Raw genomic sequence first — 14,819 nt, forward strand, 5'->3', positions numbered from 1 at the left:
CTCTGCAGGGCCAGGGACCATGGCTGGCCTTTGCTGGGAGCAAGGACAGGAAAGGGGGTCCAGGAACCTCTGCAGGGCTTCTCTCCAGACCCAGGAGTCTAGAGCCCATTCCCCAGTCTGTAACTTCCCAGGAAGGTGACATGCAGCTTCCTCCTCCCCTGGCCAAGAAAGGCCAAAGCACATTCCTTCAGGCAAAGTAATGGCTTGTGCAAAAAGCACCAAACTCTGGCTGGGGATGGCGTGTCTGGGGAACAGTGAAGGATTCCGTGCGGCGGCAGGGTGGGGAGTGTGGTTAAGAGAGCCAGGAGGTGAGGCTGGAGATGGTGTCTGAAAAGGCTCCTGTGCTGTGCTAGGAGTTTAGATTTGATCCTCTAGGAAGGAGGGAGGCGGGAAGGTGCTAGACTAGTGAGGGAAGGAATCAGATCCTCCAGGAGGGCTTGAGGACCCCAGGGCCTTCCTACTGAATGGGCATCACCTGGGGGCTTGTTAGAAACGCCAAACAGGAGGCCCTGCCCCAGACCTGCTGGACCAGAATCTGCATCCTCACAAGATGCCCCAGCTGATTCGTATGTCTAGGTGAGGCCCTGAGTTACGGCTGCGGTGGAGAGAGGGTCACTGGTTGGACCTCTCCAATAGCCTTTTCTGACTGCCCTTCTGCCCTCCTCATGCTCAGCTCTACTGCCTCCTTGTGTCCTCCCTGCTCCGTGATCCTCTTAGGTGGCCCTTGTGCTAGAACGCAGCCCCCGAGAACATCCTTCTCTTCATACCCCCTCACCAACCACAAAGCATTTCCAAGCTCCCACGTGCTCGGGGCAAAGGGAGATAGATGCACGCAGCAGTTAAGAGTCAGTCCCCAAATTGAACTGGGTGTTCAGAAGAGCTTTGCAAACACACAGATGCTGGGCCCAACCCCAGGTTCTCATGCCGAGGGCCCTGGCACTTGAGCACCTTTGGTGAGGAGCACAAGCTCCGGCATCACACAGACCTGGGTTTAGAGCCCAGCTCAGCTTTTCCTAGGCTGTGTGACCTTAGGAAAACTGTTTACCCTCTCTAGGATCATAAAAAAAAAAAAAGTCTCCTCATCCACAGAAGTGGATAAAAATAGTTGAGACCTCTGCAGGGGGGGTTGAAGATTAAACGGGACATTGTTTGTCAAGTGCTTAAGGACAGTGTCTGGCACCCTATAAATGGCAGCCTTTGTTATTCTTCTTTGTGCCTCTAAGGAGTTTAGAGTCTGGCAGAGAGGAAATGACAACGGGTACAAAGCCTACGTAGGTAAACACTACAAAACGATAAATAAGAAAGAACTCAATGTTGTGGCCCAGCAAGCAGTGCTGGGTTCTGAACTGGGGTGCTCACCAAGGCCAGTGCTATAATCACGCACAGGGGCTTCCTGGAGGTGGTGGTAGCTTGAGCTGAGGCTTGAGCACAGAGGTTGGCTGTGGAATGGTGAGGGTCTCACTGGCTAGAGCAGGGGGCATGTGCTGGGATGCTGGCAGATCTTAATGGATGGGTAGTGCAAGGTGTCCCCCAGCATGGGGGATCTTGAAGGCAGTTTGGATTGGATGTGGAAAGAAAATGCCTCACTGAAGGTTTCTGGGCAAAGGAGAGGCGGGTGGAAGTAGGTTTCGTGTAGTCACAGGCAACTGGAGGGGGAGTGGTGTCTCAGGTCAGGGAGGGGACCTGAGGATGCTCAGGTGTCCGCAGCAAGGGCCTGGCTGTGGTGGCAGCCACCGCGGGTCCCCAGGCAAGAAATAGCTCTTCATCCAATTTGCATCCCATCCTTCCTTTCCAGGGTGCAGGAGACAGAACAAGATCCTGCTTCAGGTGTCTAAAGTTTCTGCACCCAAAGACGGCACACGATGCCCACTGACCCATCCAGGTCAGGAGCTGCCACAGGGTCTGCAAAATGTCTGCAGACCAAATGCCAGGGGAAATGGTCCTTCCACATGGCTGGGTGGCACACCAGCTGGTCTCTCATTAACCCTCTCAATGATGCACTAGAAAATTAACAACTAAGGCTTTCTGCTCCATTAACACCGACGTTGGCCCTTGGCGGGGGTGGGGGTGGGGGTGGGGGTGGAGCAGGACAGGTTTTGTCTAGACAGAGGAACTCATAAAGTCCAGATGCCTGGGCTTCTGCCACTCAGGAAGGGGGTGGGCAGAGGAAACCTGGTATGTTTCCCATAGTGGGTGCCTCCCGTGGTGAAGTCCCCAGCAGAGACCAATCACAATCACAAGAGGCCGCTCCCTCTTCTCATCCTTAAGATGAAGTTAACAACCTTTCACAGCTTTACTGTGAGAATTAAATGAGATTGTGAACGTGAGAACACTAGCTCAGGTGTGGTACCCACTAGGTGTCCCATCAATTGCTTTGTTATTTTTATTTTTATTGGGAAACAGAAGGGTCTGACTTGGTTCAGGGTCCACAGTCAGTCCCCTAGGAGAGGTTATAAAGGACCCTGGAGCCCTGCTACCCAGATCGTGGTCCCTAGACCGTCAACAGTAGCACTGGCATCACCTGGGAGCTTGCTAGAATACAGAACCTCAGGCCTCAGTCCAGCCCTACTGAATGAGAATCTGCATCTTAACAAGATCCCCAGGCCATTAAAATGCACAGTAGAGTTTGAGACTCTGCTCTAGTATATTTGGTCCTAGGAAAAAACCATCTTCTTCCCTCTCCTCTCCCACCTCAGGAAATACGGGGCCCAGGGCTCCGGGTGGATAGAAGTAGAGGATGCTGATGCCGCAGGGCCCTTTGATTAGCTCCTGCTTGCTTGCCATGCTGCATTAAAGCACACGAGAGCACATGTTGAGAAAATTACTCCCTTCTTGATTCCTTTCAATCTTTCCCACTACTGTTTGGTACTAGATGTCTTTAACATTGATTCTCTGTTTCCTTCCCTTAAACAGAGACATAGGAGGCTCAGACCTAGAGCTTTCCAAGGGCAACAGTGTATAACTAGAATTAATAACACTGTTGAGTGTTTAGTGCATTTATTTGTAAGGAAACTTTTTATTTATTGCAAGAGATACAGATCTTCCATTCGTTTCCTTTCTAAGTAAACGATATTTAAAACAATGAGTCAAACTGAAGAAAAACAGTTAGGTCCATAATAACAGAAGTGTGTGAATCTGGCAAAAATCACAACACGTATATAAATCACGGCAGTTTGGTAAATTATTATCCCTTATAGTTCATAAGAGCCCTCTGAGATCAGCTCATCCACTTTTTTCATATTGCAGGTCATGAAATCAATGTAGTAGGTCATGACCAGCACTTCTTGGGTTTGTTTTTAATGGAGTGGAGTGGAATGGAATGGAATAGGCTAGAAGAGCATAAAATTATGAGAACATTGCAAATGTGATAAAACAGTAAGTACTATCCCATAAACTTTTGTTTCAGTTTGTGTGTGTCCTGGCTTACAATGTAAAATGTCTGTATTCTGTATGGGCTGTGGTCCAAAGAGTTAGCAAGCCACTCATGTAGTCCACTCTCCCTTTGGTAGGTGCCCCTGGCCTCTGCTAACTTATTTCCAATGGGGAGGAGTTGCCTCCTTTGGCCAGACCATCCATGAGCATGTGTCGAGGTCCCACCACAGCTCTCTGGCTCCTCTCTCACGACAGAACTGACAACAGTAGCCCCTGCCACAAGTTATTAAATGGATGCTTCCCAGCCCCGCTGAGGTGAGGAAAGACTCAGGCACCTGCACAGAAAGAAGTGTGGAGATGCACTAGCATGAAGACATGTCATTTTTGGAGGGACAGGCTCCCCATCACCAGGATCTGCTCTCCTGGCCCTCTGAACCCTCCCAGGCTTGGGCAGCCCTGTTTCATTGGTCTTCTCTGAAAGATGTCTCTTCCCTTGAAGAGCAGTGATGGAGAGGGGGAAGGAGGCTGGGGGAAGGGCAGGAAGAACAGGAGAAAGCTCTGGGTGGGGGAGGGGATAGAGTTCATCACAGGGTGGCGCTTGAAGGATGGACTTGTCAAGGCTGAGCCTCGGGCCGGCTGCATCCTGGACCCACAGGGAGGGCAGGAGCACGCCAGGGCAGCAGGAGGAAGAAGGCTGGGGCAGCAAGTTCAAGGTGGGGGGAGGAAGGGGTCAGGAGCACGTAAGGCCCCAGCGCCAGCTGAAATTTCACATTAGCCCCCCTACAAACAGCCGAGTGAGCCAAGGGGAAGGTTCATGGGTCCCTACACCCTACCAAGCAGGAATTCCTAAAAATGCCCACAGACTCAGAGAAGGAAGTAAGCTGCCAGTGACATCTTGAGCAGCAAAGGGAAAGGACGAGAATGGAGTTGTGGGACCCCTTCCCCTCCCCCATGTCCCCACTTTTACCTTCCTGCTTCGCTTGTCAGCTCAAGGCAGTCTTTCACCCCCTTTATCATACCCCCAAAACTCTCCACAGGCAAACCCTTTGTACAACAAGCCCTCCTATCTTGTTTTAGCCTTTCTGGCTCCAGCTGAAGAGGGGTCTGCTAAGGTGGAAGGCTCCAGGCACAGGCTTCCTCCAGAGGCCTGAACTCTCGGCAGGGCACTCTGGGTCTGCACTGGAGCTGCCCCATCGTTAGCATGCTTTGTGTGGGTGAGTTCAAATGCAGAAGCTGGATCTGTGGCCCAACTGGCCCTGGGCCTCAGCAAAGGACATTGGTGCGCAGTGGCCTGATTTATGGCCGAGAGCGCTCTTTATTGTCCTTTGGAAACTATGGGGGTGAATTTTAAAAGGCCTGAGATCAGAGCCAGCGTGCCTGGGCTCTGCCAAGTCCTCTCTTCCTCTAGTTCCCACTTACTTGTCCCTTGCCCTGCTCTGCTCTGGAAACTGGGCCTTTGCTGTACCCCATCCCTACCCCCAGAGTCTATTTTCTCTCCTTCCTCTTTATTTATTTTGGGGTTAACAAACATTGCCTCTTGCCAATAATCCAGGGACGAGGTAACTCTGGGATATGGGTTCCAAGTACCCATGGGAGAGCTCCTTGGGAATCATCCTTAGGAAAAGGCAGTCCAGCTGGTGGGCACTTACAGGGAACCCAGAGGCTGAGAGCTGCCCGAATACCACGGGGGCAGCCAAGACAGTCTCCACAGTTGTCATTCTAGCTAGAGAGATGAACAGATCAATCAATCTCCACGAAATACCAGCTGCCATGAAAGGCAAGGGAGTCTGGGAGGAAGCGTGGTTTCGAGTCAGGCCAACCCTGTGCTCAATTCCTGGCTTGTACTCTAGCGCGATGACCTTGAATTAATTACTTAACTTCCCTGAGTCCCAGTTTCCTCCCTATAAAACAGAGATAATTCCTTCCTACCTCATAAGGTAGGGGCTGTTGAAGATTAGCGATAACACATGGGCAGTGCCCAGGACCGTGCTGACACATAGTAGGTCCTCATCGGCCTTGGCTAAGATCATTATTGCTGCTGGCAGCTGAGTGGGCTATATACAGAGTTGGAGCCATCTGAGATCTGATGAGCTTCAAACTGGGAGACCTTCGGCAATAAGTTAACCTCTCAGGGCTTCAGATTCCTCATCCACAGACCAGGGGGATGATGAAAGGTACCTTGGTGGGCTGTTAGGATAATGTAAGGAAGTACCTACCACAGCATCTGGCACATAGTACGACTGGTTAAACTTTATGTTTTCTGCCATTCTTCCTAGACCAAATGGAAAAATCTAATTTCTATGAACTTGGTCGGACTAACGGGCTTTCTTTTCCTTGGGCCCAGTGGTTGTGAGAGCCCCAAGGATGAGGTTTCTATGTACCTTTGCAGAGCTCAGACACATTTCCCTTAAAGGTCCCCATTGCACAACTCCAGGGGTGCCGTCACAAAGAGCACACAGCCACCCAGACCCCAAACCTCTCAGAAAGGGATCTTTCTCACAAAGCTGTACCTTCAAGGGAGAAATTCACTCAAAAAGATGGACTCTATGCTGCTTAGGCCCAGGGTAACTTCCACCTGAACAGTGACTGCAAGTGAGGCAATCAATTGCTGTTGTGGGTGGTAGCTATCCCCCAGCTGGGGAAATAACTAGGCTTAATTGTACAACATCTTCAGTCTCCATAATCTTGATCCATTAAACCCTTGCTGCTGGCCAGGAGGCAATGCCCAGGAGGAAGGGGTTAGCCCAACACACTAATAGGATCAGCCCTTCAATCCCATGAAGGTAATTATGGCCACATCCTTCCCCAACAGCCCTGAGTAAACCCACAGATCCCTAGCCAATTTGGGGCTTTTCTAGGCAGTACCAGCTCCACTGACACCCCGGGAAGGCCAAGAGCTATGCTGCCTGGAGTGACACGGACTCAGCTCCATCGACATTGGTCCACCTGAGTCCTCCCAGCTGCCCAACCCCTTCTGGAGACGTTGCTCACCTTTGACAAAATGCCTGACCACATCTGCTACGTCTACCTGTGGTCTAGAGGGACACGGAAGCCGCAGAGGTGAAGGTGGAGGAAAGAGGGGAAGGGCACCTGATCGATTAGGTCACCACAGAGCCCGCCCCGTCTCCCGAAGACCACACTGACCCTGTCAGTTTCCATATGGCCAGTAAACCCATATTCGTCTTTCGTCACGCAGTGTGGTAGGGAAGGAAGGGCAGGAAGAGAAGACAGAAATAAAGCACAGGGGCAGAAAACCGAGTGAGAGGCCCAAATGAGGTCTGAACCTGGGGGAAGAGAGCTGGCTGTCCCATCTGCAGTGGGTCACGGTTGCAGCCGGCCCCACCTCAAAGGGCTCTTTGCCAAATGCCTTGGGCAGGGAGTAGTAGGCTTGGGTGTCTATCCCCAACCCTCTTATGGGGGTGCATCCTCTAGTTTGCCTGTTGCCCTGATTTCCTTCTTCTTCCCCATTTACAGGATCAGGTTCTCCCCAAGCTTCAGAGACAAGCAGAACGCTCCCACTGCCAATCAGGGCCATCCATGGCTCCATCAGACCACATCTTGCCCAAAGGAATGCAAGCTAGGGCAGACCAAGGCCACAAGTCAAAACAATCAGCCTCTCCTATCCAGCCCTGGAGACAGGTAAGCCTGCAGGCCTCTCCCCCTGGTACTCAGTGGAAAGTGCCAAGACCCTGTAGGTAGAAGGTGGTGGGAACTCCAAGCCCCATGGATACCCCTCAGCCTACCAGAGCCAGGGGCCCGGCTAAGGCAGACGTCGTGGAGATGACACGCAGTTGTCCTGAAGCTGCCTTCCTCCTGGTTTGCCCCAAAGGGCTCAAGCTGAGCCAAAGAGCTGCAGCACCAACATTGGTGGGGAAGGCTTCCAATCACATAATCACAAGCCCTAGCAATGCGTGGGACTCCCTTGGGGGGTCTACAATTACCAAATCCACACAGCCAGAAACTTATGAATGGACGAGCTAATGGGTTTCTGGGGTTTGCTGGTGGAGTAAGGAGTTAAAGGAGCCAAGAACCCAGAAGTTTTCCTTTTCCCTCTCATACTCACTCACACAACCGGAAATTACTGCGGGCTTATTATGGCACAAGGCACTGGGCTAGGCACCAGCTGAGAACCTGGTCCAACACTCTGACCCTGCCTGTCCCTTCACACACTTCCCAGCCCCTTCCAAACTCCTCTGCAAGCCTTTCGTGGATCCCTGTTCAGTGACAAAGGCCGTGAAGAGCTGGACAGCTGATCAGTTCAATAGCACTCCTCATCTTCAAAGCACTTGAGAAACATTAACCAATTAATCCCCGTGGCACCCACGTGAGACATCACAGCCTCACTTTACAGAGAAGTGTGAGTAAGGAAGGTACCAGAATCGCCCCTGGACCCAGAGAACAGCCCAAGTCTTCCATCCTACCAGCTCTCCCCCCTTCTTCTACCCACCTAGCTAATTCTTCACAAATGTTCCTGTCATTCCTTCCTTTTTCCAAAGAACAATAACAGCAGCAATCACAACAGCAACAAAAAATCACATTTCTCTGACTAGGAGACTTAATTCTTCTGCCAGGCCCACCTCTGGGACTCCAGCAGCCACGTCAAATATGGGCTGGTGTTGACAAGCAGGAATACATGACTGAGGCTTAGTCATAGGACAAGAAAGCATCCATTTGCAGGTCCACACCGACTGTCAGGCCAGTGGCCTGGTCCTTGGTGCAGCTAATATAGGAATAAGGTGGGAAACTGAGGCAGGTTCATGATCATCTGGAGATGAGTTTTTATCCCCACAGCCCCAGATGCTTTCCTGGCTATTGGACAGGGCACTGAGTCTGTAAGGGGCATAAAAATATCACCAGAGATTTCCCTTGGAAATGTCGCTTGGGGTAACAGAAGTGAGATCCAAAGGCAGGTTCTAATAACTACAGATGATCATGTTCTGCCTTCTATGAGGTCCAAATAACTAGAGGTTTTGCTTGGCTCCATAGTCGGCCTGTTTGAGGCCAGAGCTAAATTGCCTGGGACAAAAAAGAGGCCGGAATGGCAAAGGAAGAGACCTTAAATGTAGCCCTCAGTTCTCTTTTACACAGATCCTGAAAGATTTCGTCTCTACTCAGAGGAACAGAGAAAGTTTCAGAGCACCTCCCGTTTTTGTTATTCCATAGAACTTAGTATGATCCAATCTGATCCCGTGGTATAGAAGAAAACCAAGAGAAAGTGGTGTTTAGTGGAAACAGTGGTGAGAGAAAGACAGAGAGAAGATAAAATGAAGAACACAGGCAGAAAACATGTGCAGAGAGAAACACACCAGCTCCAGGGAAAGAATCTAGGCAAGGCACTGAGGGGCAAAGCTGACACTATCACGTTAATGTAGGAAAATGAATGGTCCAGAGACAGGAGGTGGGGTGGCTGGAACCCTCATCCATCACACTAGTTTACCAGGGGCAAAGACCGTGCTCCAATCAGTCCCAGATCACACAGGCAGCTGGGAGCCAACCCATCTCCTTGAGTCAGACAGATCACCATCACTACAGACCTTCAGGACTTCTACTATAGGGGAAAGAGGGGGTCTGAGGTTCACCCCTTATCAAGTGACCATATCAGCCTGCAGTGGAAGTGTGCACATATGCTAAAGCCAGAAAGACTGAGCCGACAACTCCAAAGGTAAGATGTGTGTGAGGGGAGGGGCTGTTTGTTAGCCTGGCATCTTAGGTGTAGAGAATCACCAGCCTCAGTGAAATTAGACAGAGCCTCAACCACCCCTGCCCTGGCTCCAGGACCAGCCCCCAGTTCCTCCAAGAGACACAGAGTCAAGTTAGGCTCAGTCATTCAGACCACTTACCCTGCTGGACCATTCTGGGGAGAACTCTGACAGAGGACCAAAGAGACAGATGTCCCCCATTCCATGACATCCCAAGACCTTGAATAAGTTCAGACATATCTAGGTGACACTCAGGGTCTTCCTAGGGTATGATCTAAATCCCAGCTTTGTCACTTACCAGTCACGTGACCTTGGGTAATGGTTTTAGCCTATTCAGCCTCTCTTCCTGTAAAAGGGAGATAAGACTACCTATCTTGCAGAGTTGTGAGGTAAGGAGAGACTGGATGGAGTGCCTAGCTCAGTGCTGGCATAGGGTAGGTCCTCAGGAGATGCCACTATCACTGCCACCAGGAGCAGTGCTTAGAAGGAGCCTCAATCACTGGGTCATTCGCATCCCTAAGAAGTACACTGGCTACCCTGTGCCCTGGGTACATCCCCTTTACAATTCCTGATGGATGTGGCTTCTGTGGGGACTTGCCACCCTGTGAGCCTGTAAGCAGAAAGCTTCCTGAGAGGCAGAGGAACTTCCTCTGGGAGCCACAGAACCATGCTGCCAGGCAAATGACAGCTCGGGTATTTGTTTTAATTTAGGCTCTTGTCAAGAGGAAAATTCATGGCTAACAGCCCAAACATGACTGCACAGCACCTCCCCAGGAAGCCTCATTCTACGGCTCTCCAATCAGCTGTTTGGAAGAAGGAGGCAAGGACTCCTCCTCACATTGCTGCCAAGTTGGTGTCCCCCCTCCCCTCCATCCAGGCTGCCCCAAGAGCCCAGAGGCCAGGGCAGCAGCAGAAGGGTAGACAGCTCAGTTGCCAGCCTGCCTGAGTCAGGGCTGATAAACAGGCACCCCCAAAGAAGGCCTCGGTCTAATTCCCTTTTCCCCTCCCACCTTCCTCCAGTCGGAAATTTTCAAAGCACCCTCAGGCAATTTTGCTCCTTTGCTCCAGGTTGTGTATGTGTGTGGGGTTAGGTGTTGGGGTGGGTTGGGGGGTGGTAGGAAAACTTGGAAATGATCAGATGATCAGGTGGGGGAGTCTACTTTAAGGCAATGAAGAGAAAGCCAGAGACAGGTTTCCATAGGATTCTATGCTCTGGGAAATAGGGAAAGCAGTACTGGGTTTTGCAAAGAGTCAGAAATATTCAGGAACATAAGCTGCATGTGAATATGAGGCATTGTTGTGACTGTTATTTGCAAGAGCACAGCTAAGAGAAGGTCACTAATCCTTCCTTTGGGTCAGGAGCTGATCTGCAGCAGGGCTCTGAACAGATGTGTGCCCCATTCAGGCAAACACACGTGCACACACACCACACAGCGACCGTGGGCCCTGACCTTCACCCAACGATGCTGGCCTCTGCAGGGGAAGGAGCAGGTGGAGTGGCTAGGCTCGGCTCGGGACCGACACCCAGGGGATCCAGCTTTGTCCCTTTGATGTTGAAAAACCAAAGCAGAATGGACCATCACAAGGAGAGCTCCTGGGGGGAGGAAAGGAAAGGGAAAAGGATGGGGATGGGGATGGGGGGAAGGAGGAAAGGAAAGGAAAAAGGATGGAAGCAGAAGAGGGAGAAGAAAAAGGTATGGGGAATGATGGGGACCCAAGGGGATACAGAGGTCAGAGGTTGGGTACTGAGTACTGAGGAGCCTCCAGGGCAAGCCTTTGGGGTTCAAGGCATCACCTTGTCCACTCCGCCCACCATAAGACTGTTACCAAGGAATTCGAGCCAGGTTAACCCTTAAAAATGTCCTTGTCCCATGGCATCCAGTGTCCAGAACCAGAACCTGGCTCCACCTATCTCCCCCAACCCCTGCCCCTGCCTCAGGACTCTGGGCTAGGAGACCTAGCAAGAGAGAGTGGGAGGGTCCCACTGAACCGATCAGGGAGGGTGAAATCCACTTACTGTCTTCTTCAGGGGCTATCAGGACCCTCTTCCTGTACCACTGAAAGCTAGGGGAAGGTGTCTCAAGGGAGGGGTGGGAGAAATGCAGTGCTTTAGCCACCTAAGCAAGTCGGAGTCGGAGTCGGAGTCGGAGTCGGGGTCGGGGTCGGGGTCGGGGTCGGGGTCGGGGCGCTCAACGCTGGGCGCAAGCCCCCAGAAGGTACGAGCGCTGTTAACACATCCCCAGCGGCAGTGCAATCACGTGATCGCGGCAGATTTGGGAGCGAGGGGGTGGAGACGCCGCCGAGGTTAGTTTTTTTTTCTTTTTTGGGGGAGTGGAAGGAGGGGAGAGGGGGAGGGAGGGGGAGAGTGCGGGTAATGATGAGCCTGGCAGGAAGTACTGCTGAGCTGGGGGTTTTCAGGTCCTTCATCCAAATGGCCCCCACGGAGATGTGCACCTACAGTCTCCCTTACCACACGACCCTACCCCCCACCCCGAAACACACTGGTCTCAGGATGTCCCTGAGGTGGCAAACTCAGGCGCCAAGACCAAAATGGCCTTTCTGCTTCAACGTGGACAGAAGGAGCAGCCAGTCGAGGAGCGGAGGCAGCACCCTACAAGGGCCCTCCCCTCTTCCCCAGGGTTGGGGACTGCTCGGTTACACAACAGGTGGGAGAGGGGTGACACAGCTCTCCTGGCCCCGTCGGTCCACTGCGCACCCCCTGCGGCTTGAAGTCCACTCTGGGGACCCCATCCGCGGCCGATCGCGGGACCGTACGCCGCTCGCCCGCCTGCCGGCCCGCCGGGCACCTGGGCGGCCGTGCCCACAGCCCCCAGTCCGCGCGGGGCTCCCCAGAGAAGCCCGGCATCGCGGGCCCCGGGGCCGTCCAGGCGCAGCGCGGGGCGCCGGGGCCCCTTCCCGCCTGGCCTCCCCTGCCCGAGCGCACACGTACTGCTGTAGAGGGTGTCGATCCAGGAGAGGCGCGGCAGGCCCCGGTGGCTGAGCGGCTCCATGCCCGCGGCTCCGCGCGGCGGCGGCGGCTCCGTCAGATCGGAAACCCGACCCTCATCGCACAACAAAGGAGGGAGGGCGCGGGCGGCGGGCGGGCGGCCAGCTCCAGAGGCCGAAGTTGCCGAGCGCTGGGTGGAAGCCGGGGGAGGCGGGGAAACAGGTAGCAGGGAGGACCGAGCCGGAGCTGCCCGGGAGGAGGGGAGGGCGGGCGAGGGCCGGCGAGCGCCCCCGGGAGCCCTTCCGGCCCCTGCGACCGCCGCGAGCCCCGCTGCGGTTCCCAGAGCGGCGGCCCCGCAGCCCGCCCGCCAACTAGCAACTTCTCCGGGGCTGCACGGCGCCCAGGGGCGGGGGGGCGGGGGCCGCGACCAATCGGCGCGAGGCTCCCGCGCCCCCTCCCCGCAGCACGCCTCCAGACCCGGGTAGGGGTGTGGGGAGCAGCCGGGGTCCCCACGCGAGAGGCGCTCCAGCCGGTGACGGAGGAGTGGTCCGCGGGGGGTCTCCGGGCTGCGGCGCAGGCCCAGGATCCTCTTCCTCCCCTCGCTGGGCTCGGCCAAATTCTGGCAACCCGCTGACTAGGTGCCGCGGGGAGACCTACGAGCCCGCAGGGGTGACATCACCTGCCACCCCAGGATCTCTAAGCGCAGTTTCAGGGGCCAGTGAGGCTCCCAGGCCCCTCCCCTAGGCAAGCCTGGGGAGCGGCGCTGACGGGGTTAACGTCCTGCCCGCCCGCGGGAAGCCTTGGCTGCCCTAGGACTCTTTCCTTCCAAACCTTAACAGTGCCTCATCTATTTAAACACCCTTGACCTAAAGGCCGGGCGGTTCCGGCCCTACACACCAGGGGGCGGCGGCTGGAGAAAGGCGGGAGGCCGGGGCTCGTCGAGGGGCTGTGGAGGAGAAACTGGGTTACAGGAGAGACCCCAGGGTCTCCGCTGGGTTCCCTCCAGGAGCCTTCTCTGGGGATCCCAGCCGCAGCCCATGTAAGGAGGGACACCATGTATGCCTAATCACAAGCTGAGGGAAGGCTGAGGGAAGGCTGGGGCCTTTGAGAACAGACCTTTAGAAACAAAATTCCTTCTAAGACCCGCCCCCCCCAAAAGCTGTGAAGAGGTTGGAGTGGGGGAGTTTTACACCTGTGCCCTGGGTGCAGGTTCTAAATGACCCAAGGCAACTTGGCTGCAGATTTGGTCCTACAGGCCTCCTTGGAACAAAGGACCCTGGAGAAGGGACTGGAGAGGAGGGAGGGAGGGAGGGTCAGGCTAGGGTGGTCCAGGGCAGTGGGGCTAAAGCTCCTTTCCTGAACCCAAGGGAAGGGAGGCAGCGGGCCCACAAGGGAACCCTGCTCTGGACCATTTACCCTGCTTTTACCTCAGATAGTGAGGTTTCTGATAATGGAGCAGACCCTCCCACCCCTCATCTCCAAGCAGCTTTAAGGGCAAAGACATCATGGGACCCAGGTCAATGGACAGGGCTACAAGGTGAAGCTCACCCTGGCCTCTATAGGGGGCAGTGTTGTCAGCACCTCCAGAGCATTTGGTGGGGGGGGGGGCTCATCATCTCAAACAACCACAGATCTAGTTCTTAAAAAAAAAAAAATTTAATCGAAGTATAGTTGACATGCAATATTATATTAGTTTCAGATCTTGTTCTTAAGAGGAGAAGCAGACCCTCACCCATGATGCTGAAAGGAAGCCTGCACCCAGCCCCTGCAGCTGCTTAGGTCGCGGCCTCCAAAACTGCCCAAGGGGAAGTGGTGGCCACTAGGCTCACAGCAGGTCGGGTGAGCCCCTGGGAGTTGCAGGGGAAGATGCTCTGGGGAGTGAAAAGCCTCCACAGGTGGCTGCGTGGGTGTTTTTCAACCTAGAGGTGACACTGTCCCCTCACTGCATCCACTTGGCTCTCCCCCACCCCAGGCCTCCTGGCTCAGGCTCTGGATCTTGTGGGTCTCCCTGCTCAGCTGTCACCCTCCCACTGTCTCTGACTTGCACACAAGACTGGGAGGACCAAGCAAGCAGGCACCTGGAGCTTGGCAGAGAGGGGGGCGTGCATCTCCAATGAGATGCTCCAGAAATAGAGCCAGGATGGGAGAGGAAGCAAATGGGCTCCTGGAGGAACCAGAGGGAGGACGGTGAGATGGAGGAGCAGAGAGGGGCCCAGGGCCTTTCTTCTTGCCACACGGAAGGCACAGAACCCAGAAGAAATGTGCAAGCAGGAACCCAGCCCAGGGAAGCAGCAGCACTGCCCCCTCCCCAAGAACCCCCATCCCCACCAAGGCAGCCTGGGCCCTCTCTGCACACTGCCTGATGGCCACATCTGGGCACTGACTGCGAGGAGGCCATGGATGTATGTTTCTGCGTGAGTCACATACATTTGCATACATTTTACATTTTTATCTACAAAGGCTGGAACAAGCTATTTTCAGGCTAAAATGTTACAGTTGCTCTCCTTAACATTGCCATAGTTTGCTTTTCTCTACCTTCTGTCCAAGCCTGTCCTGGACCTCCCAATCCAGAACACAATATAGGGGAGAGGGGAGAGGGATCTTGGAGGCAAATAAGGAGGAACACTTCTAATACTTAACAGAGAATGCCTGCAGTGGACCTGGCTTGGATCTTAGTGCTTTGTTTACATGACAAACTCACTGTTATCTCAGCTCATTCCCTTTTCCAGATGAGCAAACTGGGGCACTGGTCAGCTAAGTAACCTGTCCAGACAGTAAGTGGAGGGCTGAGACTTGAACCC

At 53.9% G+C, this 14,819-nt stretch overlaps 1 protein-coding gene across 2 annotated transcripts in view; it reads right to left on the minus strand.

The window, feature by feature from the left end:
* Window positions 1-14,819, minus strand: part of ABR (ABR activator of RhoGEF and GTPase) — a 180,666-nt gene that overhangs the window by 123,745 nt on the left and 42,102 nt on the right. The window contains exon 1 of one of the 2 annotated variants that reach the window (XM_057535702.1): window positions 12,022-12,319. The exons of the other annotated variant lie outside the window; for it this stretch is intronic. Coding sequence (XP_057391685.1) covers window positions 12,022-12,082 — 61 coding nt within the window. The 5' untranslated portion in view covers window positions 12,083-12,319. Of the gene's footprint in view, window positions 1-12,021; window positions 12,320-14,819 lie in introns of those variants that run through there. 2 annotated transcript variants of the gene reach the window in all.

Source organism: Balaenoptera acutorostrata, chromosome 20, assembly GCF_949987535.1.
Source record: "Balaenoptera acutorostrata chromosome 20, mBalAcu1.1, whole genome shotgun sequence".
In the NCBI taxonomy this organism is placed as follows: Eukaryota; Metazoa; Chordata; class Mammalia; order Artiodactyla; family Balaenopteridae; genus Balaenoptera; species Balaenoptera acutorostrata.